We start from the raw sequence: 27111 nt of genomic DNA, 5'->3' as shown, positions 1-27111 counted from the left end.
CAGCAGCTATGTGACTTGGAAGAAGTCACTTTCCCTCATTTTTTCTTCATCCTATACCCCAAGGGATGACTATGAGGATTAAATAAAATACAAACTGGGCACAGTGGCTTATGCCTGTAGTGCCAGCTACTCAGGAGGCTGAGGGGGAGGATAGCTTTAGCCTAGGAGTTGGAAGCCAGCCTGGGCAACATAGTGAGACCTTGTCTCTAAAAAATATTTTTTTTAATAAAATAAAATTAAAAATACATATTTAAAGCACCGAGTACAGTTTTTGCAGGTGCTAACTAATGGTAACCATTGTTAGAGGAGGAAGTGCTTCCTGGGAAAGCTAAGGAAGTAAATTTACTACTAGAGACAAGAAAGACTTTGTTTTCTGTAGGAAGTAATTAAGAGTTATGTGTATGTCATGATATCTATGTAGATATGTATATTTTTAATATATTTCTGTATACAAATCTATATAGATTTCATAGTGATTGATTAAAATGTATCTACATGTGTGGATTTGAAAGTGTGGGCAGTCCTGGGCACTGATCTCCCTGGAAGTCTGTTGATTTCCCTGGTGAGAAGGGAACAGAAGGCACCTTCCTTCTTTCTCCACTAGGTGGCAGTCACAGCAAGAGGACACTCGCAGCTTCAGCGGCACTCGCGTTATTCTTTTAGTGTGGTTCAGTGCTTTATGTCACTTTTTCCATGAGAGATACTAAAGGAATTTTTATGTTTGGGCCTCTCCCTCAAATATGAAAATTCAGCTAGTGTCGCACATTGCCAGCTTGCTCAGGGCCCTGCCACCCCTGGTCCTGAGGGGTCTGCCCTCTTGGGAACTTGGGAAAGGAAGTTTCAAGGAAGACCAAAGGTGGATTCTTTTGCTCTTTATGGCACTATGTTGTTTGCATTTCCTAAGAGGAAAGTGATCATTTTTTCTTTTCTTTTTTTTTTCCCCCGTTCCATGTCCTTTGAATGCTTGGGAGCGGAAGGTTTTTCAATGATACCATTTTTTAAAAGTACTAAATTAAAACATGTTGCAGAAAGTCTGAAAATAGAAATAAATCTAAAGAAGAAAAAAGCATTCCCGATCTCGCAAATCCAGAGGTAGTCCCTGTTAACATTTTGGCATATTTATTTTCCCATCTTCTGTTTTTTTGGGTTTTTAAAATGCATATATAGCTTCTTTGAAAAGGAACAAAGAAGGAAAGGATCATACTGTTTATGTTTATATAGTCCTGTATCCTCCTCTCTTTTAAAATTTTTTTTCCTTACATGGTATTTGCCTGTGTCATTAAATATTCTGCAAAATTTATTTGTTTTAAAGACTCCATCATGAAGATCCAGCCTCATTTATTTTACTCATTTTTTCCCTTTGGACGTTTGGGTGGTTTCCACTGGTTTATTACAAATAATTATAAATATCCTCCTACCTAAATCACTGTGTGAGTTCTGATTATTTCCTCAGGATAGCTTTTTGTAAGTGGAATTACTGGGTCAGAGGGTGGGAACTTTTTCAGTATTGCCAAAATACTTCCCAGAAGGTAGAACGATTCCTGCTTTAATTAGTGGCTTGTGAACGTGCCCTTCCCTGGGTGGGAGGTCGCATTGCCTCTGCTTACAGGACCCCACTGGACTCTTAGGAAAGGAAGTGGGGAGACGGAGAGCAGGTTTTCCTGGACTTGCTGTTTCCCTAAGGCCAAGGGGCCAGTGAGGGCCGGGACCCTTCCCTCCCTCCCTTCCTCTCATGCTCTGAGTACTCACTCAGGAATCTCCTTGAATATCAGCCGCTGGTTCTCTCTGTTCTCTGAGGCCAATGGGGCCATGAAATAAGACCTCACCGCCAGAGCTAGGGCAAACCATGCATCCCCTGAGCAGCTCTGAGGCTGACATGTGACACTCACAGGAGCTTGTGTGATCTGTCTCCCAGGGCTCTGAATGGAATGCATCCAATCTGGAGGAACTGCAGGGCTCAGGGTGAGTCTCCTCCCCTTGTCTTTCCCTGTCCTTCCAGGCAGCTTAGAAACCCTCCACTCTGCCATGGAGGGGGAGACCTTGGGGCTGCCTGCCTGTAATTGCCTGCACCCTGGTCTCTGAAGTGGCTGCCAGGGGTTGATGTGCATAGCTAAACAGATGTGCTTCCAAACACCACGCCCTGAATAATTCATGGAGTTTAGATTGTGCCGAAGTCTCGCGTGATCGTGTGGATTGAGGAAAACTTAAAATTACACTCTAATTGCTGTAGGACCGCCTGGATATTGATTAGGCTCTGTGCTGCCTCACCCCCACCCCGCTTCCCTGCCCCGCACAGTTGCTGCAAACCCTAGTGTGGACGCAGAGGTCTGCTGGCTGTTGCGTTAGTCAGCAACCCTGATCCCTGGGCCACTTTGGGCTCTATCTGAGCTAATGCTTTGGGGCCTGGTGGGAATCTTGCAACTTTACGCTCAGTGTTGGCCAGAAGCATATGCCTGTCGTAGTCTGACAAACACTCAGCAGGGATGAAAAGTGTTTCAATCTAGACCTTCAAGAACAGATGTCTGGACTTTTTTTTTTTTTTTTTTTTTTAAACAACACAGCCACAAAATCACCGTTCTGTGGGCGTGACATGATGACATTCTAGAATTACCACGTTTAAAAATCAAGACTAAACAAATCTTAAAATACATCTTTAGAACTACCGGTTAAGATGCATTCTTTCAACAGAAAGTGTTCTTAAAACGTAAGGCCATACTCTTCTGTGCTTTCCTCTTGCTGGGAATAAATTAATGATTTTCTTAGGTATTTTTTTAAGCATGTCTAAATATTATGAAACCTATTTGAGATGTTTTCTAACTCCTGACATTATTTTCTTCCAGAAGTAAAAGTATTGATTAAGTTTAGAGAACTACAGAACCTGGGTTAGCAGACTCTGTCAAATACTTATTTGTCTATCTTGCCTTTTTCCAAAAAAAGATTTAAGGCAATTCCCAAGGATATAGATAATGGATGGATATAGTCTGCTTTTTAGCTCTTTAAGAGTGAAGACACTGGGATTTTTTTAAGCCTCTGTATATTCATAATAGTCATGAATAGTTATAAATTTAAGTAATACATATATTTAATTTTCCAGAATGCTTTAAACTGAGCTTTCTTTTTATAAGGTCTTTACAATAATTTGGTTTCTTAATATAAATATAACACATTTTCACCATTGAGAGGGCATTTAGAAAATACCAAAAAACATAGCTATTAAGGAAAAACCAAAGTCCCGCCACGAACATATGACCCTTGGTTAATGTGTGTTTCCTTTTCTTTTCTCTGCCAGTTTTTATTACCTTGCTTTTCTTTCTCATTCAGATTCTCCAAATTTGTTTCTTATTTTTTTCTCATTGCAGGGTTGATTACATTTTAAATGTTACCAGAGAAATCGATAATTTTTTTCCTGGCTTATTTGCATATCATAACATCCGAGTCTACGATGAAGAGACCACAGACCTCCTCGCCCACTGGAATGAAGCGTATCATTTTATAAACAAAGCGAAGTAAGTGGACAGAGAGGCGGGGCTGAGGATGAAACCAACCTGCTGAGGCTGGGAGAGTGGGAATGAACGAGACTGCAGATGCAGAAGTCGGCTGGTGGGAGGGGGGATCCTAACGGGACTCCAGACACAGGAGTTGGCTGGTGGGAGCGGACTTGATGTGGGATGGACCTTTGCTTTTAGTCGCAGGACTCCAAGCACCAAAGGAGAAAAGTGGTTGGTCCTCTCCAGGTAGAGTCCCTATTGAGCTTAGTCTCTCCCACCTATCTTTGATTGTGACACTTGACCCCAGTTGTCATCGTCAGCTCTGATTCCAGGCAAGCCCCAGATACCAAGTGGACACTCAGGGGCCCCACCCCTAGGAAGTCACTGAGCCAAAGGAGGGCTAGGGGATGACATGCACGGACACGGGCTTAGAGCTTCTTTGGGACTGTCTCCCTAAGAATACGGCCCTTCTTCCCTCCCTGAGTTACTGTCGCATGAAACAGGACAGCACATTGGAGGTCATGGCCAGCCCCACTGCCCCTGAGCCCGTCAGCGGTTTCACCTGTCTCTGGTGCTCATTTTATTCCCCTGCGAAACAGCTCTGCCTTATTAAGTCAAGAACAGAAAGAACCCTTTGAGATGCTGTCAAGACAATCACCCTCTTCTGCTTTATCTCCCTCTGGGTCAAAGCCACATGATGTGTCCTTAACCAAATCTTAGTTCCCTTATATTCCCAGGAGACAAACTCAAGACTCCCTTGACGGAAACTTCAGACCAGCAGTTAGGGGGAAAAAACCCCACTGAAATTTGCAGGAGAATTTCAAGGTTGGGGTATAGGAAACCAGAGCCGGCTCCCACCTGGTGGGTCTGCCTTCTGTACAAATAAAGTTTCGCAGGTGCTGCCCTTACTGGCTTGGCGCTCCTTCACATTCTTGAGCAAGTGATACTTAAAGAAACACTGTCTCCCGGGCCATATCTGGTAAATCAGCCAGGCCTGGGCCAGCACTGCCTCCTTACAAATAAACGTCCAGCCCCATCTTCCACTCCTGGCTTTTCTTTGCGGCCGCCCTTACTCCTGCTCCCTGGCCCTCCTGTCTGAAGAGCATCTCGCTCTCCCCAGGGCCTTGCAGCTTTCAGTTTGCTGACCCCATTTTTCTGCAGTAACTCATTCACTGTCTCCATCTGCTGTAGCAGCTGAGTAGCTCTTGCAGAAATCCCGTTAGCTGCCCACTCTCATCCCAGGAAAGGGCTTTTGGTCCCCTAGCCCATCCCAGCCATGTGAGAAGATTCTCACATGGTCCCTGAAGGCAGCCAAATATTGAAGCTCTCCCTGCAAACAAAACATGGCCAGGCCAGAACAGATTTCTTTTGATATCCCATTGTGTGCTAATTGATTCTACAGTGGTGGTATTTCCTTTAGAGAGTGTGTGGACATCTGCTCCGTAAACATTAAGACGTAGGAGGATTTCGGCAGTAAGATATCTACAGGGTTTAAAAAAATGATTCGGGTAAAACCTGAGAGAATGAAGTTGTTGGAGCTTTTTAACTCCTTCCCCACTGCTTCTCCCCCATCTCTCCTCCCCAACTGCTCCCACCCCTGCAGGAGGAACCATTCCAAGTGCCTGGTGCATTGCAAAATGGGCGTGAGTCGCTCGGCCTCCACAGTCATAGCCTATGCAATGAAGGAATTCGGCTGGCCTCTGGAAAAAGCATATAACTATGTAAAGCAGAAGCGCAGCATCACGCGCCCCAACGCGGGCTTTATGAAGCAGCTGTCTGAGTATGAAGGCATCTTGGACGCAAGGTGGGTGCCTGCCTGGAGAGAAGGGTTGGCAGGCAGAGCTGGAGCAGCCATGTGGCCAAGCCAGCCAGGCCTCTGTCGGCAGCAGAGCATGCTCCCATTCGGTGCAGCAGCCGCTTCCGCAGCCAAAATCCTGCCTCTCAGGGGGAGCCGGTTTGAGAAAAACAACTATTGTTTGGGCTTTGATGAGTGGTTTCCAGGAGGGATCTGTTTTGATTTTCTTGGCACACACATAAAGCTGGTTTTGCTGCTGGAGGGAACGGTGCCTAGGTTCTAAGCCAAGGCCTGGCCTCGTGTGTGTGGCGTAAGCACGTGCGCATCTCGCTTCCTGGGCATCTGGTTTGTGCCAAGCCCTGTGCACCAGCTTTGCTGCAGGAAAAGCCAAGGACTCGGAGAGGCACAGCAACCAGGTTCCGCCACTGATGAGCAGGGCAAGTCAGGGCAAGCCCATCAGTCTTCCCGAGCCTCAGTTCCCTCTTGTAAGAATTAATGCCCACCTTAGCTGGGCCTGGGACATGCACTTGTAGTCCGAGCTGCTTAGGAAACTGAGATGGGAGGATTGCTTGAGCCCAAGAGTTCGAGTCTGCAGTGAACTGTGATTGTGCTACTGGACTCCAGCCTGCATGACAGAGCAAGACCCCATCTCTTAAACAAAAATGCTTTTTAAAACACTGAGGTCAGGTGTGGTGGCCCACACCTGTAATCCCAACAATTTGGGAGGCCAAGGTGGGTGGTCGCTTGAGCTCAGGAGTTCGAGACCAGCCTTGCTGATGCAGTATATTTTCTTGACACCTTTTTGGGACACGTGACAGAGGTGCCTCATTTACCCAGTCCGCCCCACTCAACCCCTCATGGGAGGGAGCGTACAAGCGAACTAGTGCAGGAACTGGAGTGAGCGAGTGGAGGAACCGGCCTCTTTGCTCTGGCAGGAGTGAACTCTGTGCAGGCCCCATGGCAGCATCCAGGTGTGGGTGCCTGTGACCCTAAGGCCTCAGAGGGTGTGTTATAATACTCCTTTAGCTCTGCCATCCACAGATAGCAGTGTGTTACCAGCTCAGTGGGCTCTTTGCTTCATCGTGTGAGGCAGCTGCCTTCTACCAGTGAGGGCAAAGGGCCAATGTGACAGCATTTTTGGGTACTCACACCTGGTGTGTCCTGAATTCTTGTCTGGTGCTCAAGAGGAATGAGGTCACATGGGCGAATTGAAGAATGGTGAATGTGGAGAATTTTACTGAGTGATGAAAGCAGCCCTCAGCAGAGAGGGGAGCTGGAAAGGGGATAGGAAGGGAAGGTCACTCTCCCCTGAGGTCAAGCCACCTCTCTGCCTCGTCCAGCCTCCATCTTCTAAAGTCAAGCTGCCACTCTCTCCGACATCCAGGCACTTCTTCCTGACGTCCAACTGCTGCTTCTCTCTGCCAGCTGAGTCTGGGGTCTTTATAGGCACAGGATGGGGGTGGAGTGGGCTATAGGTAGTTTTGGAAAAGGCAACATTCAATTGGTAGAAAGACATTATTCAGAAAGAGCCAGTTGGGAGAGAGCAGGCACACAGGGTTGGGTGTTCTTACTCTGGGACACAGGTTTCAGGCTTTTCGGCTTGAAGGTGGGGTTTTGCCAGGGACCCGCACCTGTCTGCCTAGAATTTCTCTGCCTCCTATTGCGGTCATTGGCAACATGCTGAGACCCTGTCTCTACTAGAAGTACAAAAAAAAAAGCCAAGCGTGGTGGCGTGCGCCAGTGGTCCTAGCTGCTTGGGATGCTGAGATCAGAGGGTTGCTTGAGCCCAGGGGGCAGAGGTTGCAGTGAGCCGAGATTGTGCCACTGCACTCCAGTCTGGGTGACAGAACCAGACCCTGTCTGAAAAAGAAAACAAACAAAAAAAACAATGAATGCTCACCTTAATGTGGATGTTAATGGTACAGGTGCTGTGGAAAACAGTATGGTGGTTCTTCAGAAAATTAGGGGCCAGGCATTGTGGCTCATGCCTGTAATCCCAGTACTTTGGGAGACCCAGGCAGGTGGATCACCTGAGGTCAGGAGTTCAAGGCCAGCCTAACCAACATGGAGAAACCCCATCTCTACTAAAAATACAAAATTAGCTGGGTGTGGTAGCATGCACCTGTAATCCCAGCTACTTAGGAGGCTGAGGCAGGAGAATTGCTTGAACCTGGGAGGTGGAGGTTACAGTGAGCCGAGATCACACCATTGCACTCCAGCCTGGGCAACAACAGCAAAACTTCGTCTAAAAAAAAAAAAAAAGGAATAAAATTATTATATCATCTAGCAATTCCACTTGTGGAAATATATCCAAAACAATTGAAAGCAGAGTCTCGGAGAGATATTTGTACATTAGTGCTTATAGCAACATTATCTACGATAGCCAAAAAGTGGAAGCAACCCACGTGTTCATTGATGGATGAATAAACAAACAAAACGTGACATATTCATACAATGGGATATTACACAGCCTTAAAAAGGAAGGAAAGACTGACACAGGCTACGACAGTCATGAACCTTCATGACATTGTGCTAAGTGAAATAAGCAAATCACGAAAAGAACTACTGTATGTTTCCATGCATATGAAATACTTAGAGAAGTCAAAGTCACAGAGAGTAGAATGGTGGTTGCCAGGGACTGGAAGAAGAAGGGAATGGGGAGTTACTGTTCAATGGGTACCGAATTTCAGCTTTGCCAGAGACAGAGCATTCTGGAGACTCTAGAGGCTCTCTGGTTGGTGGCGATGGTTGCATAACATTATGAATGTATTTAATGTACACTTAGAAGTGGTCAAGATGAGGCCGGGTGTGGTGGCTCATGCCCGTAATCCCAGCACTTTAAGAGGCCGAGGCAGGTGGATCACTTGAGGTCAGGACTTCGAGACCAGTCTGGCCAACAAGGTTAAACCCCGTCTCTACTAAAAATACAAGAATTAGCTGGGTGTGGTGGCGTGCACCTGTAATCCCAGCTACTTGGAAGGCTGAGGCGGGAGAATGGCTTGCACCTGGGAGACCAGGAGTTCAAGACCGCAGTGAGCCATGATCGCATCACTGCACTCCAGCCTGAGCAACAGAGCGAGACCTTTTCTCAGAAAGAAATACATAAATAAAAATTGTTTAAATATATAAATAAAAAGAGGTCAGGGTGGCAAATTTTATTTTTTTGAGACAGGGTCTCACTCTGTCACCCAGGCCGGATTGCAGGGTATGATCATGACACCTCAACCTCCCAGGCTCAAATGATTCTCCCACCTCAGCCCCCCAAACAGCTGGGACTACAGGTGCGCACCACAATACCCGGTTAATTTTTTATATTTTTTTCTGTAGAGAAAAGGTTTTGGTATGTTGCCCAGGCTGGTCTCAAACTCCTAGGCTCAATCGATCCTTCCACCTCAGCCTTCCAAAGTGCTGGGCAACCACACCTGGCCCAAATTTTATATTATGTGTATTTTAGCTGTAAAAAAAAAAATTGAGGGTCAGGCGCTGTAATCCCAGCACTTTGGGAGGCCGATGCAGGCGGATCACCTGAGGTCAGGAGTTTGAGACCAGCCTGGCCAACATAGTGAAACCCCATCTCTTCTAAAAATATACAAAAAAAAATTAGCCAGGTGTGGTGGCACGTGCCTGTAATCTCAGCTACTCAGGAGGCTGAGGCACGAGGATTGCTTGAACCCAAGAGGCAGAGGTTCCGAGATCATACCACTGCACCCCAGCCTGGGTGACAGAGTGAGACTTCACCTCAAAAAAAAAAAAAGTTTTTAAAGAATACCCACCCAATAGGGCTGCTGTGAGGTTTGCATGAGTGCTATCTGTCAATCAAGCCAAATGACCGAGGCAAGTCTCAATCATTTTAGGAGGTTTATTTGCCAATGTTAAGGATGCACACCCGGGAGACACGTCTGTGCCTTTCTCCGAAGATAATTTTGAGGGCTTCAAATTTTAAGGGGAAAGGATGGGATATCGAGAAGTGCACAATTTTCATGTGAAGCGGGGTAGGGGGAAAAGAGTCATGCATGCCTTCGTCTGGCTCAGTGAATCTGCGTTTTTGCATAACATAGACAATAGGGCAGAGGAAACAATCAGATATGCATTTGTGTCAGGTGGGTAGAGGGATGACTTTGAGTTCTGTCCTGTGTCTTCCTTCCCACCCACCCCCCACAACCTGTGAAGATAGTGGGCAGTTTACATTGCCATGGTGAATTTTAACCGAAAAGCTTTAGGGTAAAGATCTTGGGGACCGCAAGGAATTTCCTTGTGGGCAAGATATGAGGGAGGTGTGTAGCTTTTCATCTTCGTAGCCATCTTATTTAGGAACCAAAATGGGAGGCAGATTTGCGTGACCCACTTCCCGGCTTGACTTTTCCCTTTGGCTTAATGAGTTTGGGGTCCCAAGATTTGTTTTCCTTTTGCAGTGCTAAACAAGTTTACCTTTACAGATACTTCCACATCTGGCTTGTAGTAAATAATAAATGTAGCTTAAAGTCTCTGAACTCCCACCCTAAAAATTTCTGTACAGGTTATCCCCCTTTTACGAGGATCAGGGCAGGGATAAGGAGCTGACGCTGAGAGGTTGACCTATCCCCCATACACAGCCAGTGGGCGGCAGGAGGGAGAGGTACACCGCGGCCCCTCACTCGGCCTCTGAGTCAGGGTGCTGTGTGCAAAAAGCCCTGCGGTTCTGTTGCCCACACGGGGTGGTGGGGGAGGTCCTCACCGTAGTTCCAGTACCCCAGGCTCTCAAGTTGGAAGCCCAGAGCCTGGGCGGCACTTTCTCCCGGTTCCCTTTCCAGTCAGTCTGTACAAGAAGCAGGCCTCCCTGGGAGATATCAGTCTGGTGTTGGAAGGAAGCCACAGGCAAAGTCTACCAGCCTCTTGGCCAAGTTTGGGAATGCAGGCATGCCCTAGCAGAGTTAAACAGGGTCCAGAGAACAGGGCCGGCCAACTGTGGACTCCTTCACTGTCGGAAGGGCTGGACAGGTCCCCAGGCAAGGCCCAGAGGAGGAGGAGGAAGAGCGAGCATCTCACTGACCTCTCCCTGAGCCTGCCACGCACTCAGTGCCCTCTGCAGCCTAAGCCAGGCGCTCCAGGCCGGGTTCATAGCAGCGTGGCAGTGACCTTGAGTAGCTGCTGGCTGGGATGTGCACACCGAGCAGAGAGGATGAATGGCGCTGTCACACTGTGCTCTTACATTTACCTCTCTCTTTTTAACCCTCGCAAGCCTGTGATACTGGTATTACTTTAAGGTCCTTGAGGGTGACTTAGTTACCTTATTTCACCGTAAACTTTTTTTTTAATACCTTACATTTTAAAAATGTATTACAGGGCTTGGTGCAGTGGCTCATGCCTGTAATCCCAACACTTTGGGAGGCTGAGGTAGGAGGATCGCTTGAGACCAGGAGTACAAGACCAGCTTGGGCAACATAGCAAGACCCTGTCGCTACAAAAAAATAACTTAAAAATTAGCCAGGGATGGTGTCACATGCCTGTAGCCCCACTTGGGAGGGTGAAGTGGGAGGACTGCTTGAGCCCAGGAGTTTGAGGCTGCTGTGAACCGTGATCACACCACTGCAGTGCCTGGGCCACAGAGTGAGACCCTCATCTCAAGAAAAAATAAAAGGGATTATAAAAACAATGTCATCATAGTAGAAGAAATTGTTTAAAAACTGACCTAAACCTAAACAAATACTTTCTAGTTTTCCAGGATCTTCCCAAATGCATTGCAGTGCGTTATGTGTGTGTATAGTTGTATTATCATGTATAGATCTGTACATACTCCACTTTGATTCCCTCCCTTCATTTCCCTACAATATAGGTAGGAGAGCGTTGTTATTCTTATTTGACAGAGAAATGAGAGATGGAGTGTAACTGACGTGACAAAGTTCATAAAATGAGGCAGCACTAAACACAGATACACAGATTGAAGTCTAGACACCCCCGCGTTCCTTCCCCGTTGTCATCAGAGGCAGAAAGTCACATCAGGCCTCCTGTGCGAGCCTGGACAACTTAAGAGCCAGTGCTGTTTCTCATCCTTGTGTTTCTTGGGAACAAATGAACAGAGAGAGGCTTTACCTGAATGAGCCATGGATCGTCCCTGGCGCCCTGACCTTGGGCAGCCCCTCACTGGCTCACCGCATACTCTTCCCAGCACCCCCAGGCACCATCCTCCTCCCCTCACCTTCTTCTACCCTCTCTCCCCGCAGCAAACAGCGGCACAACAAGCTGTGGCGTCAGCAGACAGACAGCAGCCTCCAGCAGCCTGTGGATGACCCTGCAGGACCCGGCGACTTCTTGCCAGAGACCCCAGATGGCACCCCGGAAAGCCGGCTGCCCTTCTTGGATGATGCCGCCCAGCCCGGCTTAGGGCCCCCGCTCCCCTGCTGTTTCCGGCGACTCTCAGACCCCCTTCTGCCTTCCCCCGAGGATGAAACTGGCAGCTTGGTCCACCTGGAGGATCCGGAGAGGGAGGCTCTGTTGGAGGAAGCTGCTCCACCTGCAGAGGTGCACAGGCCGGCCAGACAGCCCCAGCAATGTTCCGGACTGTGTGAGAAGGATGTGAAGAAGAAACTAGAGTTTGGGAGTCCCAAAGGCCGGAGCGGCTCCTTGCTGCAGGTGGAGGAGACGGAAAGGGAGGAGGGCCTGGGAGCGGGGAGGTGGGGGCAGCTTCCAACCCAGCTCGATCAAAACCTGCTCAACTCGGAGAACCTAAACAACAACAACAGCAAGAGGAGCTGTCCCGACGGCATGGAGGTAGGCAGAGCCCGGCCTGCAGGGTGGCACACCCCATCCCTTCCATCCCACTCTAATTGGCCTACCTCAGCCTGTGTAGCAGGGACTCCAGGCACCCGCCACCACACCCAGCTGATTTTTTTCTATTGTCTCCTCTGGGCCCCCAGCTCCCATCTCCAGGGACCTGAGGGTTCTTTCACAGGGTGATTCTGCTGGTGGGTACGTAGTGCATACTTTATATAGCAAATTGAGAATCTGTTGGGAATAACACATATTTCTGCACACCATCTTCACCCCATGTGCCTTATTCATACCCTGGGCAGGGCTTCCAACTCAATTTCTTTTTGTGTATGTAAAATTAAAACATATAATTTATCAGCCAACTTCAGCCTTTATCGATATATGACTATTCTTTTTCATCTCACCCCTACCCACTTCCCCACACCCCTGATGATCCTGGAACCAATCCCAGATTTAGATACAGATACCTATATCTAAAAAATATATATTATAGGTATATACTGTAGATATAGATAGATACATACTATAGACAAGTTCTCACTGTTTCCCATGCTGGAGTACAGTGGCATGATCACGGTTCACTGCAGCCTTGACCTACCAGGCTCAAGTGATCCTCCCACCTCAGCCTCCTGAGTAGCTGGGACCACAGGCGCATGCTACCACACCCGGTTAATTTTTTCTGTTTTTTTGTAGAGATGAGGTCTTACTGTTGCCCAGCCTGGTCTCAAGCCATCTGCCCACCTTGGCTTCCCAAAGTGCTGGAATTACAGGTTTGAGTCACCACACTTGGCCTCAGATATATCATTTTATTCATAAATGCTCCAGTATGTTAACATAGCCACAATACCATTGTCACCTTTTAAAAAAACTGATAGGGCCAGACGCGGTAGCTCACATCTGTAATCCCAGCACTTTGGGAAGCCGAGGCAGGCAGATCAGGAGGTCAGGAGATGGAAACTATCCTGACCAACATGGTGAAACCCTGTCTCTACTAAAAATATAAAAATTAGCTGGGTGTGATGGTGCGTGCCTGTAATCCCAGCTACTCAGGAGGCTGAGGCACGAGAATTGCTTGAACCCAGGAGGCAGAGGTTGCAGTGAGTCAAGTTCGTGCCACTGCACTCCAGCCTGGGTGACAGAGCGAGACTCCGTCTAAAAACAAAAACAAAACTGATAGTAATTTCCCAACGTTGTCAAGTATCCAACCTTCCAACTTAGACTCTAATACTTAACTCCATTAGTCTCTTGGAGTTGCCATTTTTAGTGGATTATCTGCCACAAGGTTTGAGCTTCAACCTGGTGCTTACTGAGAAATTGGTTAATTCCAGCCAACCTTTTCCCTCCTCCATGGGGGAAGTGATGCAGGAGCAGAGGCTGGTTCAGTGGAAGGGTGGCCGTGCAGCCTGGTTTCCACTTCCACCCTTGCCCTGCTGCTGACTTTGTTGCCTCTGGCTTCACCTGCCCATCTCACAGGACAGCCGTGGTTCTCAAGTGGGGGCACTTGGGGTCCTGACAGATGCATTCAAGTATACAGCCAGTTTATTATTATTAACAGCATGTTGTAATGCAAACAAAACTGGGCAGTTGCATCTGTCGACCTCCATAAAGCATTCCAAATCAAATACTAATTATGGATTTCCCCCACTTCCCTGCCTACCACAAAGCAAATACCCATAAAGACAGATGAGATAAAACCCTGGGCCAGGTGCGGTGGCTCACGCTTATAATCCCAGCACTTTTGGAGTCCAAGGCAGGCAGATCATCTGAGGTCAGGAGTTCGAGACCAGCATGACCAACATGGTGAAACCCTGTCTCTACTAAAAATACAAAATTAGCTGGGCATGGTGCCGCACGCCTATAATCCCAGCACTTTGAGAGGCCGAGGCGGGCAGATCATCTGAGGTCAGGAGTTTGAGACCAGTCTGACCAACATGGTGAAACCACATCTCTACTAAAAATATAAAATTAGCTGGGTGTGGTGGTGCATGCCTGTAATCCCAGCTACTCAGGAGGCTGAGGCAGGAGAATTGCTTGAACCTGGGAGGCAGAGGTTGCAGTGAGACAAGATCACGCAATTGCACTCCACCCTGGGCAACAAGAGCGAAACTTCATTTAAAAAAAAAAAAAAACTGGAAGCCATGGCAGGGCCTTTAAGCAGGTGGGTGATGAGCCCCCTCTGGCTGTGGTCTACAGGCAGGCTGCTGGGTTAAGAGGGGAAGTTGGGAGGCTGGGATCACAGTGGCTCAGAGGATGGGGCAAGGACATAAGGAGGTGTTGAGAGACAGAGCTGGCGGGGTGTAGTCGCTCACACCTGTAATCCTAGCACTTTGGGAGGCCGAGGCAGGAGGAACACTTGAGCCCAGGAGTTCGAGACCAGCCTGGGCAACATAGTAGGACCTTGTCTCTTATCTGTTTGAAAAAGAGAGAGAGACAGAGCCCTGTTGCCCTCCTGCCTTGTCCTGCCCTCCAGCCTACAGTCCTGTGCAGGCGGGGTGGGGTAGGGGGGTGCCCTCCTCCTCCTTCCTGCTTCGCTTCTGGACCTGCATGCTGCTCTCTCTGGCTGGTCAACACCTGCTTGTCCCAGAAGCCTCAGCTGAAGTGTCAGTTCCTCTGGGCAGCCTTCCCTCCGCGGAGACTTAGAACTTGTCCCTCTCTCCCCTGGGACTCTTCACACAGCTTTCTAGTCCATTCCCAGGACCACTGGGTACCTATCAGTTGGCCTGTAAGGAAGTGAAGGGTGGGGACACAGAGGCGTGTGTCACGTTCACTTAGATCCTCACTGACCAAAAGGCAGGAGGGTTTCCTTAGGAAACAACGTAAACTTGTTTTCTATTGGGGTATAAAATCCACCTCAGGCCGGTGGTTATTCACGATCAAGTGGGCTCCAGGAGGTCTGTCTGTCAGTACTAAGTGAAATGAGAGCCTCCCCTCCAGGCCTGGCCCCCAGTCCCGCCTCGTACCCCTTTCCCTGCCCACCCTCATGTTTTTGGTCTTTGGCTCATGACTGCACCGTCTCACCATGCTCTTGTCCCCTTCCTTGCAGCATGATGCTATATTTGGGATCCTTAACAAAGTGAAGCCTTCCTATAAATCCTGTGCCGACTGCATGTACCCTACAGCCAGCGGGGCTCCTGAGGCCTCCAGGGAGCGATGTGAGGACCCCAATGCTCCCGCCATCTGCACCCAGCCAGCCTTCCTACCCCACATCACGTCCTCCCCTGTGGCCCACTTGGCCAGCAGGTCCCGTGTTCCGGAGAAGCCAGCCTCTGGCCCAACCGAACCTCCCCCGTTCCTACCACCAGCAGGCTCCAGGAGGGCAGACACCAGTGGCCCTGGGGCTGGAGCTGCCCTAGAGCCACCAGCCAGCCTTTTGGAACCTTCCAGAGAGACCCCAAAAGTCCTGCCAAAGTCCCTCCTTTTGAAGAATTCTCACTGTGATAAGAACCCTCCCAGCACAGAAGTGGTAATAAAGGAAGAATTGTCACCCAAGAAAGATATGAAGCCAGCCAAGGACCTGAGGCTTCTGTTCAGTAATGAATCTGAGAAGCCGACAACCAACAGCTACCTGATGCAGCACCAGGAGTCCATCATTCAGCTGCAGAAGGCAGGCTTGGTCCGCAAGCACACCAAAGAGCTGGAGCGGCTGAAGAGCGTGCCTGCAGACCCAGCACCTCCCTCCAGGGATGGCCCTGCCGGCAGGCTGGAGGCCAGCATCCCCGAGGAGAGCCAGGATCTAGCCGTGCTCCATGAGCTGGGCCCCCTGGTTATGCCCAGCCAGGCCGGGAGTGATGAGAAGTCAGAGGCCGCCCCCGCTTCATTGGAAGGAGGCTCACTGAAGAGCCCCCCTCCTTTCCTCTACCGCCTGGACCACACCAGTAGTTTCTCAAAAGACTTTCTGAAGACCATCTGCTACACCCCCACCTCCTCTTCCATGAGCTCCAACCTGACCCGGAGCTCCAGCAGCGATAGCATCCACAGCGTCCGTGGGAAGCCCGGGCTGGTGAAGCAGCGGACGCAGGAGATTGAGACCCGGCTCCGGCTGGCGGGCCTCACCGTCTCTTCCCCACTGAAGCGCTCACACTCTCTTGCCAAGCTCGGGAGTCTCAACTTCTCGACAGAAGACCTGTCCAGTGAGGCTGACCCGTCCACCGTCGCTGACTCCCAGGACACCACGTTGAGTGAATCTTCCTTCTTGCATGAGCCCCAGGCAACCCCGAGGGACCCAGCTGCAACCTCCAAACCATCAGGGAAACCCGCCCCAGAAAACTTAAAGAGCCCTTCGTGGATGAGCAAAAGCTGACACGCCTTTTGCTGCGTCAGGCTGGGCGGATATTTTCATATGATCCCTCCCTCACTTTCACTGTGGATTTGGATCGACCCCTTACATCTTGATTTCCCTTAAACGAGTGAAGTCATCCTAACTTTTCCCCTACTCTTGCCATAGAGAGGAGGAGAAGAAACTAACCAACATGCAGCACAAGAAGGGGAGCTGTCAGTCGTGTGGCCTGGGAGAACCAGGAGCCGCCGGCCGGGAGACACAAAACTCCGCTCCCACCGTGTCTTCAAGAAGAACTGTGTTTTAGGAAGAACGTGCACACATAGGCGCACACATCCAGACTGTTCCCTTCGCATCCTGCAGAAGAGTCCTGGTGGTGGCAGCCTCACCGTGGCACACGTTCTAGCTCATTCTGGGCCTGGCAGAAAACTCTCGGATGGCAACATTAAGTCCTACCTCTGTTCTCGCTGCGCTTTTTATTTTTAAAACACACGAATGACCAAGGCTTGTTCCAGGGAATGATGCTCTGTCTGAAAGCGTTTTTCCAAAAAAAGAATTTTTCGTTTTGTGTTTTGGTTGGGACCCCAGATGTGTCAAGACTTTTAACCCGACAGCCCCAAGCACTGCTGGGTAAAGTCATCAGATGAGTAGTCCCACGCTGTTGTTGAGCTGACTCTGTGCCCGAATGGTGGTGCAGGCGCCCTGTCCTGGTTGTGTTGTTACGTATTTGACCAGCACAGGGGTCCAGTGGGGAAAATGTATGGGTTGTTCTCAGTTGTTGCTAATGCTGAAGTTTAAATCTCAAGGGGAAGGGCCCACCTGCATTGTTGAGCGTCTGCTGCTGAAACACATGATTGTGTTTAGGTTTGAAATTGCTCAAGTGTCTGGCTCAGGTGGTGGTTCTGAGACACATCGTCCTGCTGAGAGCCCAGATGCTTAGGTCCACTAGGGCCCATCTAGGGAAGGGAAAGGAGATTTCAGCGGCTTCCCCGAAAGGAACGGGACTGTCGGGATGCTTCCCGGATGTCTACAGTTGCCCCTTCCTGCAGTGAGATTACTGCTTCCTGTTTCCCTCCAGCTCTTCCCAGCAGCAGTGATGGAGTATAAGAGGGATCTGTAGTCGCTGCCTGGCTCTGTGGGCGGCCCCTTTAAGACTCAGGTGAGCTCAGCCAGTCCCGCTGCGCCAGGCTTGAATCAAAGGTGTCAGCAAGCTAGATGTCAAAACATTTCGAGAAAGAGGCAGCTTGCAGAAAAGCAGAAAGGTTGAATTCAGGGGTCAGCAAACTATGGCATGTGGCCCCGTGAGCTAGGAATGGTTTTTCCTCTTTCCTTTAAGACAGGGCCTGGCTCTGTCACCTAGGCTGGAGTACAGTAGTGCAATCATGACTCACTGCAGCATCAACCTCCCTGGCTCAAGCAATGGCTTTTACCTTTTTAAGGAGTTGTAAAAAAAAGAAATAATATGTGACAGAATTCATGTGGCCCACAAAGCCTGAGGTACTTACTGTCAGGCCCTTTGTAGAAAAAGTTGCTGACTCCTGGTTTGATTTGCCACACAGGGCTGCTCATGGCCCTGTAGGAAGAAACTGGGTAAATTTGAAGCCCTCTGCCTCTCTGACACCTAAGGCCAGACCCTTCCCTCCTCCCGACCACAAGCTTTGCCAGCCCCGTACTAGCCTCACCTGTGCAGGATGGAGTAGGTTGCGTACATGGGGGAAGGCAGGTGAACACAGTTGGCTGAAGCTCTTCCACAATTCCATCTTGCCCTCAGCTGGGTCTGCCAGATTAACTCAGTGAAACCAGAAAGCCTTCAAGGACCAGCTGAATTCTGAAAGTGAGTGAGTGAGCCATCATCTTACATTGGCCAGAACTGTGCTCCCCAAAGCTATTCTAGAAAGCACCCCAGGAGGGGTCTGCAGGAACAAGGCTAGTTCATATTTTACCTAGTGAGCACAGTTTTTGCAAAAATCCTCCCTCCAGGACTTTGTCTCCTTGGAGTGATTTTTAAAAATACATACATTACTTTATAGGAAGCTGTTTTCCCACTAGTGTCAATTAAAATCACCTTAAAAGGTGATTATCCACTTATTCCTAAACCCCTGTGGGCTGTTCCCCCTTTCCCTCAGCCAACAAAAGCATAGCCTCAAAAAATATCAAGTTCGGTATGTTTTGCCAAATCAAATTTCATGTGGTAGATCAATTTTTGTGTCAAAATAATCTTTTAAATTTAGTGATGACAGGCTTTCGTTGGTTTTTTAACCACGTCTATGTATGAGAATGATATATTTTTGAAAACTTTAATTTTGAAAGCCATAATTTTTCTTATCTAAAGAGTTGGGGGGTGGGGTGTGGAATCTGGAGAGTACAAGTTGGTCTTTGGCTTCTGGCAAACTACCCATTCATTTTCGGAAGCACAGCTAGCATATCAACATCCAGACGAGAGCGCTGGTCCCGTCCTCAGAGCAGAGTGAAGCATTCTGGACTTGATGCTTAATAGCCTGGCCTGGAGAAAAGGGTAAGGTTTATTTTTGGAAACCCAGATCAGTTGCATGTAAACAGATGGCACATGGCTATTTAAAATGCTGTATGATGGGGCCGGGCGCGGTGGCTTACGCCTGTAATCCTAGCGTTTTGGGAGGCCGAGGCAGGCGGATCATCTGAGGTCAGGAGTTCTAGACCAGCCTGGCCAACATGGTGAAACCCCGTCTCTACTAAAAATACAAAAACTTAGCTGGGTGTGGTAGTGCGTGCCTGTAATCCTAGCTACTTAGGAGGCTGAGGCAGGAGAATCGCTTGAACCTGGGTGGCGGAGGTTGCAATGAGCCGAGATCGCGCCACTGCACTCCAGCCTGGGTGCAATGAAACTGGGAGTGAAACTCCGTCTCAAAAAAATAAAATGCTGTATGAACAAGATGAGCATTCTGTCAGGTGTCGGGACACCTGGGCAAAGACGAATTCATGCTGTCTGTGAAAAGGAAGTTTGCACTGTAACATATGCCATAGCTTGGCCCTTGCTTTGTATGCAACCTTAGCTGATGGGGAAAATTCCAAACATAAGTGGCACAGGGAAGAGGCAGGCGGAGGAGGCAGGGGTCTGTGCTGTGCAAGTCACTGGTTTTTTATGACTATCATTTTCATTGAATGCATTTGTTGAATTGGGACAAAAGGAACATTTTCTAAATCAGCTTGATACTCTTTATAAAAAACAGCTGAATCTTATCTTCTGCCTCACATTAATTCATGTGGCATGCCAAAAGTTAGACTGAACTTTTCTACATCTTCACCTTGCATTGATACAGGAAAGTCTTCTCTTTAAGTCTTGCTAAGTATAAGGGGGATAGTGGTCACGGGAAGAGGAGAACCGGGCTGCTCTCGGATGGTAATTGACAATGCCGATTTCCATTTCTTTGTCTTATGGCTACTTCCGAGCCTTCTAGCAAGGTCCCTGGTTGCACGTATTTCCTAAGAGCAGAGTTTATTTCTCTTTACATTCCCTGCTTCCTTGCTCTCCATGCAGGGACCCCAGCCAACCTCTGGGCTGTTGAATAGCTCTCTGCTGGGTGGCAAGCCCTTCTCCTTGGCACCCTGTTGCTTAAGCATACAGATTGCTCACCAGGTGCACACAGACAGCTGTACTGTCCAAGCCCATTCTGCTCCACCCTGTCCTCTTCAGCTAAAGAGCATTCCAGTAATCTAAAGCCCTTTTCCCCTGGAGAAGTCCAGAGTTTGCAGCAGTGTGGAGCTGAGCTTGAACAGAACAGACCCTCAGCACGGCCCTGGACTAATGCACTCTTATCTGAGGGCAGTCCATTCTAGAAGGTTGATGAATTTCCCCACCACTCTCCTGGGGACCTTTTCTCTCTAGTGGGAACAAATGCTACATAATTTAGTCAAGATCCTATTAAGTCACCTCACCTGAAGCATCTGGAGAGGGAGTTGCCTTCCATTGGTGGGAAATTGTTGGTGCCAGAATACATTTTGCCCAAAACTCTTCTCATTGGCTGGCCACCTAGCAGGGCTCCTCTAAACACGCAACTCAGCGAGGGGACCCCCTTCACCTCTGGCAAGAGAGCTGGGTAGATCAGAAACTTGGTGACACCTGGCTAGCACAGAGCAGGCTCACTTGTCTTGGTCCCACTACCCAGATTCCTGCAGACATTGCAGACCAAATGAAGGTTGTTGAATGACCCCTGTCCCCAGCCACTTGTTTTGTTATCATCTGCTCTGCAGTGGAATGCCTGTGTGTTTGAGTTCACTCTGCATCTGTATATTTGAGTATAGAAACGGAGTCAAGTGGTCATGGGCATCCAGACACACTGTGTCACCTGAGCCACAGAGCAAATCACCTTAATGATCTGGAATGAAACTGTGACCAGTGCCGCCCTGGGTGGTTCTGGAGAGACTGCCGTCTTCTTGTTTGGCCATAGGTGCTGGGGCCCTGGCTTCAGTCACTGTCTCAGACAAGAGTCCCGATAAGCAGATCACCAGTCCTCCACTGTCCTTCCTGTCGGCCTTGCTGCATGAGAAGATAGCTGCTTCCTCCCTCTTTTCCTACACTGTAATTATTGTTTTACAATTGAGTGCCTTAATAATAGTTTACAAATACTATGTATTTATGCAAAACTGTTAAAGTCTCATCTGTTGTGATTGGATACTTGGTCTTGTCAGTAGTGGTCAGCATTGGGATGTGAGCTTGTCCTACTCCATACGTGTTTATCCTGCTATGCAGTTTTACATTGTGTGTTCACATCTATTCCAAGGAGCCTTGCTAGAAACAACACTGGCAGTTCCTGCAGGCCAGGCAGGCATTGGCCCATGCTGTGTCCCATAGGAGCCAATGAAAGAACGTAGCTTGGTCTGCTAGCCAGCTGTGGGGTGGCGCAGGCCAGGCAGCCTCTGCACCAGAGTCCAGCACCTGCCCATTCCCCAGTCACACAATCATACTCTTCTTTCATAGAGATTTTATTACCACCTAGGCCACCCTAGTTTTCCTCTCTGTTAGTGTCCTGAGCTCTTTTGCAACAAAATGTAGGTACAGACCAATCCCTGTCCCTTCCCCAATCAGGAGCTCCACACCATGAGTTGTTTGGTTTTCCAGAAGCTGCCAGTGGGTTCCCGTGAACTGCGTTAAGATATCGATGATTTTTTTTTATTATATTGTTTTTCTTCTTGTTTTTTTAAATAATATATTTAAAGGCAGTATCTTTTGTACTGTGAATTTGCAGTAGAAGATGCAGAATGCACTTTTTTTTTTACTTCTGTTGGTGTGTATTGTATATGGTGTGTGTGCTTCTTGTGATGAAAATAAACTTTTTCTTTATAAATTCCTGATGACTGAGTTTATATAAAAGGAAACTGCTTCCTCAGCCCTTGCCAAAACAGTCTGATACATTGTCATCATCATCGTCATTGACATGGCCAGTCTTTATTGAGCATCTATTACATGCTCAGTTCTTTGCTAGAAAACCTGGACAAGTTACACCAAAGAAAGGACCACAGGAGGAAATGATAGTTCCTCCCGGAACTAGTCTGTTTTCTTTCTAATTTTGTCAGTAAGCAAGAACAGGCCCACCTGTGGGTGGTCCTTTGTGTTCCAAAAAAAAAAAGTTACCCACCAGGAAAGGATTTGGACTTTGGGTGGGTTCTCTTCCCATACAAGTAGGAAATGTAAAGCCAGAGGTGTGCACTAGAGAACATCTAACCTGCTCCCACCAGCCCTGGTGGGAGAGGGAGGACCCTGGAGGCTAAGTACTGCTGATTTCCAAGGTGCATGCTCATGTCCCAGTCCACTGCACACCAGGCAGCTTTTGGTGGCTCTTCTCCCTTGGACACTCAGGAGGCAGAGCTGCTTCCATTTTTTTTTTTAATTTTTTTTTTTTTTTTTGAGACTGGGTCTGGCTCTCTTGCTCAGGCTGGAGTTCAGTGGTGCCATCATAGCTCACTGCAACCTCGACTTCCTAGGCTAAAGTGATCCTCCCGCCTCAAGCAATCCTCCCACCTCAGCCTCCCCAGTAGCTGGGACTACAGGCGTGCACCACCTTGCCCCGCTAATTTTTACAATTTATTATAGACATGAAGTCTCGCTTTGCTGCCCAGGCTGGTCTTTAATTCCTGTCTTCAAGTGATCCTCCCACCTTGGCCTCCCAAAGTGCTGGGATTACAGGTGTGAGCCACCTCAACTTCCATCTTAAAATTCTGCCTCCTTAGAGTTCTTTGCTTTCTGCTGTGTAGTCAGGGAGGAGTCACATTCACTCAGTCTCCTCTGTCTGGATGCGATACATCATTTCTACTTGCTTTCCAGTGGGCAGGGCCCAGTCACAGGGTCCCAATGCAACAGCCAGGGAGACTGGGAAATGTATGGGGCACATGTATTTGGTGAGCACTGACTGCCACAAGTACCTGGGCGTGACCCCTAAATTCCAGTGCCTGCAGAGCCAGGAAGTATTTTGTTCAGTTCATCTGGACTTGCTCTGTCTCTCAGCTGGACTCAAAAGACTGATGAATAAACCAGAATGCAAGTTTATTACTTTGCCAAAAGAATTATAATCATCAAGCAGACCAGATTGCTCACATGCTGATTAGCACATTTAGTCCTGCTAGGTAAGTCTTTCTTTTTTTGAGACAGCCTGGAGTGCAGTGGCAGTCATGGCTCACTGAAGTGTTGATCTCCTGGGCTCCAGCAATCCTGCCTCAGCCTCCCAAGTAGCTGGGACCAGAGCCACACACTGCTGCACCCAGCTAAATTTATTTATTTATTTATTTATTTAAAAGATAGAGTCTCACTATGTTGCCCAGACTGGTCTTGAACTCCTGGTTTGTGATGATCCTCCTGCCTCAGCCTCCCAAAGTGTTGAGATTATAGGCATGAGCCACTGTGCCCAGCCCCTTCTAGGTAAATCTCTATGGGGTGCCAAATTTTGGTTAAGAATTGCTTATTGAATATTAAAAGTTTAGTGGGATGCTTCTTTTTTTTTTTTTTTTTGAGATGGAGTTTAGCTTTTGTTGCCCAGACTGGAGTGCAATGGCGTGATCTCAGCTCACCGCAACCTCCGCCTCCTGGGTTCAAGTGATTTTCCTGCCTCAGCCTCCCGAGTAGCTGGGAATACAGGCATGTGCCACCACGCCTGGCTAATTTTGTATTTTTAATCGAAATGGGGTTTCTCCATGTTGGTCAGGCTGTTCTCAAACTCCCAACCTCAGGTAATCCACCCGCCTTGGCCTCCCAAAGTGCTGGGATTATAGGCATGAGCCACCGCGCCAAGCCACAGGATGCTTCTAATAGTGTTATCAAGCTATAATGCAGCCCTCTCTGTAAAATGTTTTAAAAACAAATCACTGAGGGTCATGGTTCAAGACACTGTTCTCTGGCAAGGTTGAAGATAGCTAACAAATTCTCTTTGGGTTCCAGCCATGAATGGGGTGGGATGGGCCCCAGCAATCTGTATGTTTCTGAGATTCCCTGGGAATTCTGATGGCCAAGTTTAGAAACCATCAAAATAAGAATATGATGCAACTGAGTAGGCTCACGCTTTGCTAATTACATTGCACACATGCTTTTTGGAGACAACACCCACACTACCCTAACAATGTGTGTTCATAAAACTCATCCGATACTTATTTGTTCAAGGCCCTAGGACAATATTCCTGTAATGGGCTGCTTTTGCCCTGATTTCCTCCTCAGAGTAACCATCTCGCGGTTGGGCACGATCCCAGATCACACCTACAGTGGAGGTGGTTTTGCTGGGGAGGATCCGCATGCTTGTTTGTGTTTATGCCTGGGGAACCCCCTCTTGGCAAGATGTTCGGGAGAGGCTCCAAAGGCAGCACGGAGGACGGCTTGGAACTTAGGGGGATTCACTTTATGGTAAAGAAGCCCTTTCTAAAGGAGAGCTCCACCCAGGAAACACCACCCACCCACGCATCCTTGCCTCCTAAAACCAGGTTATGTTTATCACATACCTTCTATGTGCTTTACATAAAGAATCCCCTGGAATCCTCCAAACTGGGCATTGTGGTCTGTGATGCATATCTCAAAAGAGGTGAGAGGGTTGGGCACGGTGGCTCACGCCTGTAATCCCAGCACTTTGGGAGGCCAAGGCAGGTGGATCACTTGAGGTCAGAAGCTCAAGACCAGCCTGGCTCACATGGTGAAACGCCGTCTCAACTAAAAATACAAAAATTAGCCGGGCATGATGGCAGGCGCCTGTAATCCCAGCTACTCGGGAGGCTGAGGCAGGAGAATCGCTTGAACCCAGGAGGTGGAGGTTGCTGTGAGCCAAGATTGCACCACTGCACTCCAGCCTGGGTGACAGAGTGAGACTCTGTCTCAAAAAAAAAAAAAAAAAAGAAAAAAAAGGTAGAGGAGAGTCCTTTTTCTAACTTTCTTGAACTCTTTGGACTACCTTGGGATCCTTCTATTAACTGCCTTGTTGGCATTATTCTCAGTTTATGAAAAAACAGGCCCACAGAGTGGAAGTAATTTGCCTACAGGTACATCTAAAAATTGATGAAGCCAGGTAGGAACTGCTCCCTCATCATCTGAAACCCTTCCCAGAGCTGTCTCTCCCACCCCAGAAGTAGAAAGAAGCCAGACAAAGATGCATCTTGATCTCCCTTGTGGTTTCAGCAAGGAAGCAGATGAGTTGGAGACGAAGCCCCCAGCCCCTGGGAAATTGGACCCACTTCTTGCTCCAAAGGCTATTGGGGTGACACAAGGTGTGTTTCTCTCCCGTAGATCATATTCACCATATTTTGCCTTTAAATGGAAATTGTGCATCCTGAAGTACCTTGTTAAGAGTCCATTTTCAACCTGAAATTCCTTTTTTTTGTAAACCACTTCAGCAAATACAGTGTGGCATTTACATTAGCAACCTCCCAGCCTAGGAGAGGATGCTCCAGCATCCGACTCTAAAAGACAAATTTGTCTGGGCACGGTGGCTAACGCCTGTTATCCCAGCACCTTGAGAGGCCAAGGCAGGCAGATTGCTTGAGCCCAGGAGTTCAAGACCAGCCCAGGTAACATAGTGAACCCCCATCTCTACCAATAATACAAAAATTAGCCAGGCATGGTGGTGTGCCAGTGGTCCCAGCTACTTGAGTAGCTGAGGTGAAGGATCTCCTGAGTCTGGGAGGCAGAGGTTGCAGTGAGCCGAGATCGAACCACTGCACTCCAGCCTATGCAACAGAGCAAGACCGTGTCTCAAAAACAAATAAAAATAAAAGATTTTAAAAAGACAAATTATCCCACAAATGGTACATTGTGGTGGTGGTGGTGGTAGACCTCCCTCTTGCTCTTGAAATTGGATCAGAACAAACTGACAATGCTACCTACTTCATGGGGTCATTGGTGAATTCACTGATAATGCATGCAAATCCCCTTCTGCCTGGCACACTACCTAATAAATAAATGGTGGTTGTTATTGTTGGAATTGGAGGATATATTGAGCATTTCCTAGTTGCAAGGGTTTCACATGTATTACCAAGTTAATCCTCACCGCAGATATGATTCTGTTTTACAGAGGAAGCAGTGGATGCTCAGAGAGGTTAGGTAACGTGGGTCAGGGACACACAGCCAGGAAGGGGCAGAGGCTGGGAGTGCCTGACTCCAAATTCATGCAATTTCTACCCCACCATCTTCTCCCCAAGGAAAATAGTCCCTAATGCATGTGTGCAATGCTTAGAGGGCAGTAGATGCTCAACAGATGCTGAGAGAGTGAGGGAGTAAATGAGATATGCCATGAAAAGGAGCCCCTGTGGACTTAATGCGTGCGTTTGTTTAACTTGTGGGCAAGTACTTATAGACAGGTGCAAACAATAAATCTCCTTTTGCAACTGAGAACTTGTTGTTCAGTATGAGTTTTGATACTTATAAGAAAGGCTATTATGATACCTGAGACAGTTAACTAAGGGAGGGAGTATTGATAGCCATAAGTGTTAGTTGCAGGCTGGGCACAGTGGCTCATGCCTGCAGTCCTCTCACTTTGAGAGGCTGAGGTGGGAGGATTGCTTGAAGCCAGGAGTTCAAGACCAGCCTGGGCAAGAAAGCAACACCCCATCTCCACAAAACTTTAAAAGTTAGCTGGGTGTGGGGGCATGTGCCTATAGTTGTAGCTACTCTAAAAGGGAGGCTGAGGCAGGAGGATTGCTTGAGCCCAGGAGTTGGAGACTGCAGTGAGCTTTGATGGCACCACTGTACTCCAGCCTAGTCAAAAAAGTAAAACCTGTCTCTTAAAAAAAAAAAAAAAAAAAAAAAAAAAAAAAAAAAGGTTCTAGGACTGTAGAATCATTAGCTTAAAAGCATAGGATTTGAGGGAAAACCTCAGTTATATTAATTTCGTATTCCAATTTCATGTTGACTTGATTTTTTATAAAGATCTTTTTTAAAAAGGAGCCCCTGCTTCATTTGCCAAAGCTTGGAACGTTTGGGGACACCCATGACTGGCTAAACCAAGTTCCACTGGGGCTGGGGCCATGTCTCAGTCACTTCTGAGACTGGCAAGGGCCTGGCATATTGGGACTGAACCCCAGGTCGATGCTAGGCATTTGCTGTGAATCAAAGAATCCTGAGTTTTTCAGAGTCCAGAAGAATCTGAAAGGTCAACCAAGCCAAGCCCTTTATAACATCCACTCATTCTGGCATTCCTCTCTGGTTCATGGAGCCCCTGCTGTGGGCCAGGCACTGAGGAAGAGAAGAGGCAGTCTATGTCATCCCGGGGATCCTGACAGAAAACCCTCTGTGAAAGAAAGAAAACTCACCACCTGCTAACAGCAGTGGGTTAGACAGGGAGGATTCAAGGCTTATTTTG

General features: G+C 48.2%; 1 protein-coding gene and 1 non-coding gene across 7 annotated transcripts in view; both read left to right on the top strand.

Annotated features, from left to right (window-relative positions):
- SSH1 (slingshot protein phosphatase 1) overlaps positions 1–21630 on the top strand; it is a 74849-nt gene extending 53219 nt beyond the window's left edge. For 5 of the 6 annotated variants that reach the window (XM_016924125.4, XM_054664652.2, XM_016924128.4 and 2 more), the window contains 5 exons: positions 1916–1962; positions 3360–3506; positions 5092–5292; positions 11484–12030; positions 15074–21630. In XM_016924125.4, coding sequence (XP_016779614.2) covers positions 1916–1962; positions 3360–3506; positions 5092–5292; positions 11484–12030; positions 15074–16330 — 2199 coding nt within the window. In that variant the 3' untranslated portion in view covers positions 16331–21630. Of the gene's footprint in view, positions 1–1915; positions 1963–3359; positions 3507–5091; positions 5293–11483; positions 12393–15073 lie in introns of those variants that run through there. The other variant, XM_063786036.1, reaches the window with a different exon arrangement.
- Positions 21631–26059: 4429 nt separating this feature from the next.
- LOC112205152 (small nucleolar RNA SNORA40) lies at positions 26060–26188 on the top strand. The gene has a single exon (XR_002939004.1). It is a non-coding gene; the product is annotated as a small nucleolar RNA SNORA40 (small nucleolar RNA).
- Positions 26189–27111: the final 923 nt, after the last annotated feature.

Source organism: Pan troglodytes, chromosome 10, assembly GCF_028858775.2.
Source record: "Pan troglodytes isolate AG18354 chromosome 10, NHGRI_mPanTro3-v2.0_pri, whole genome shotgun sequence".
NCBI lineage: Eukaryota > Metazoa > Chordata > Mammalia > Primates > Hominidae > Pan > Pan troglodytes.
Note: the sequence above shows the minus strand (reverse complement) of the source record. Positions and strands in the feature narration are given on the sequence as shown.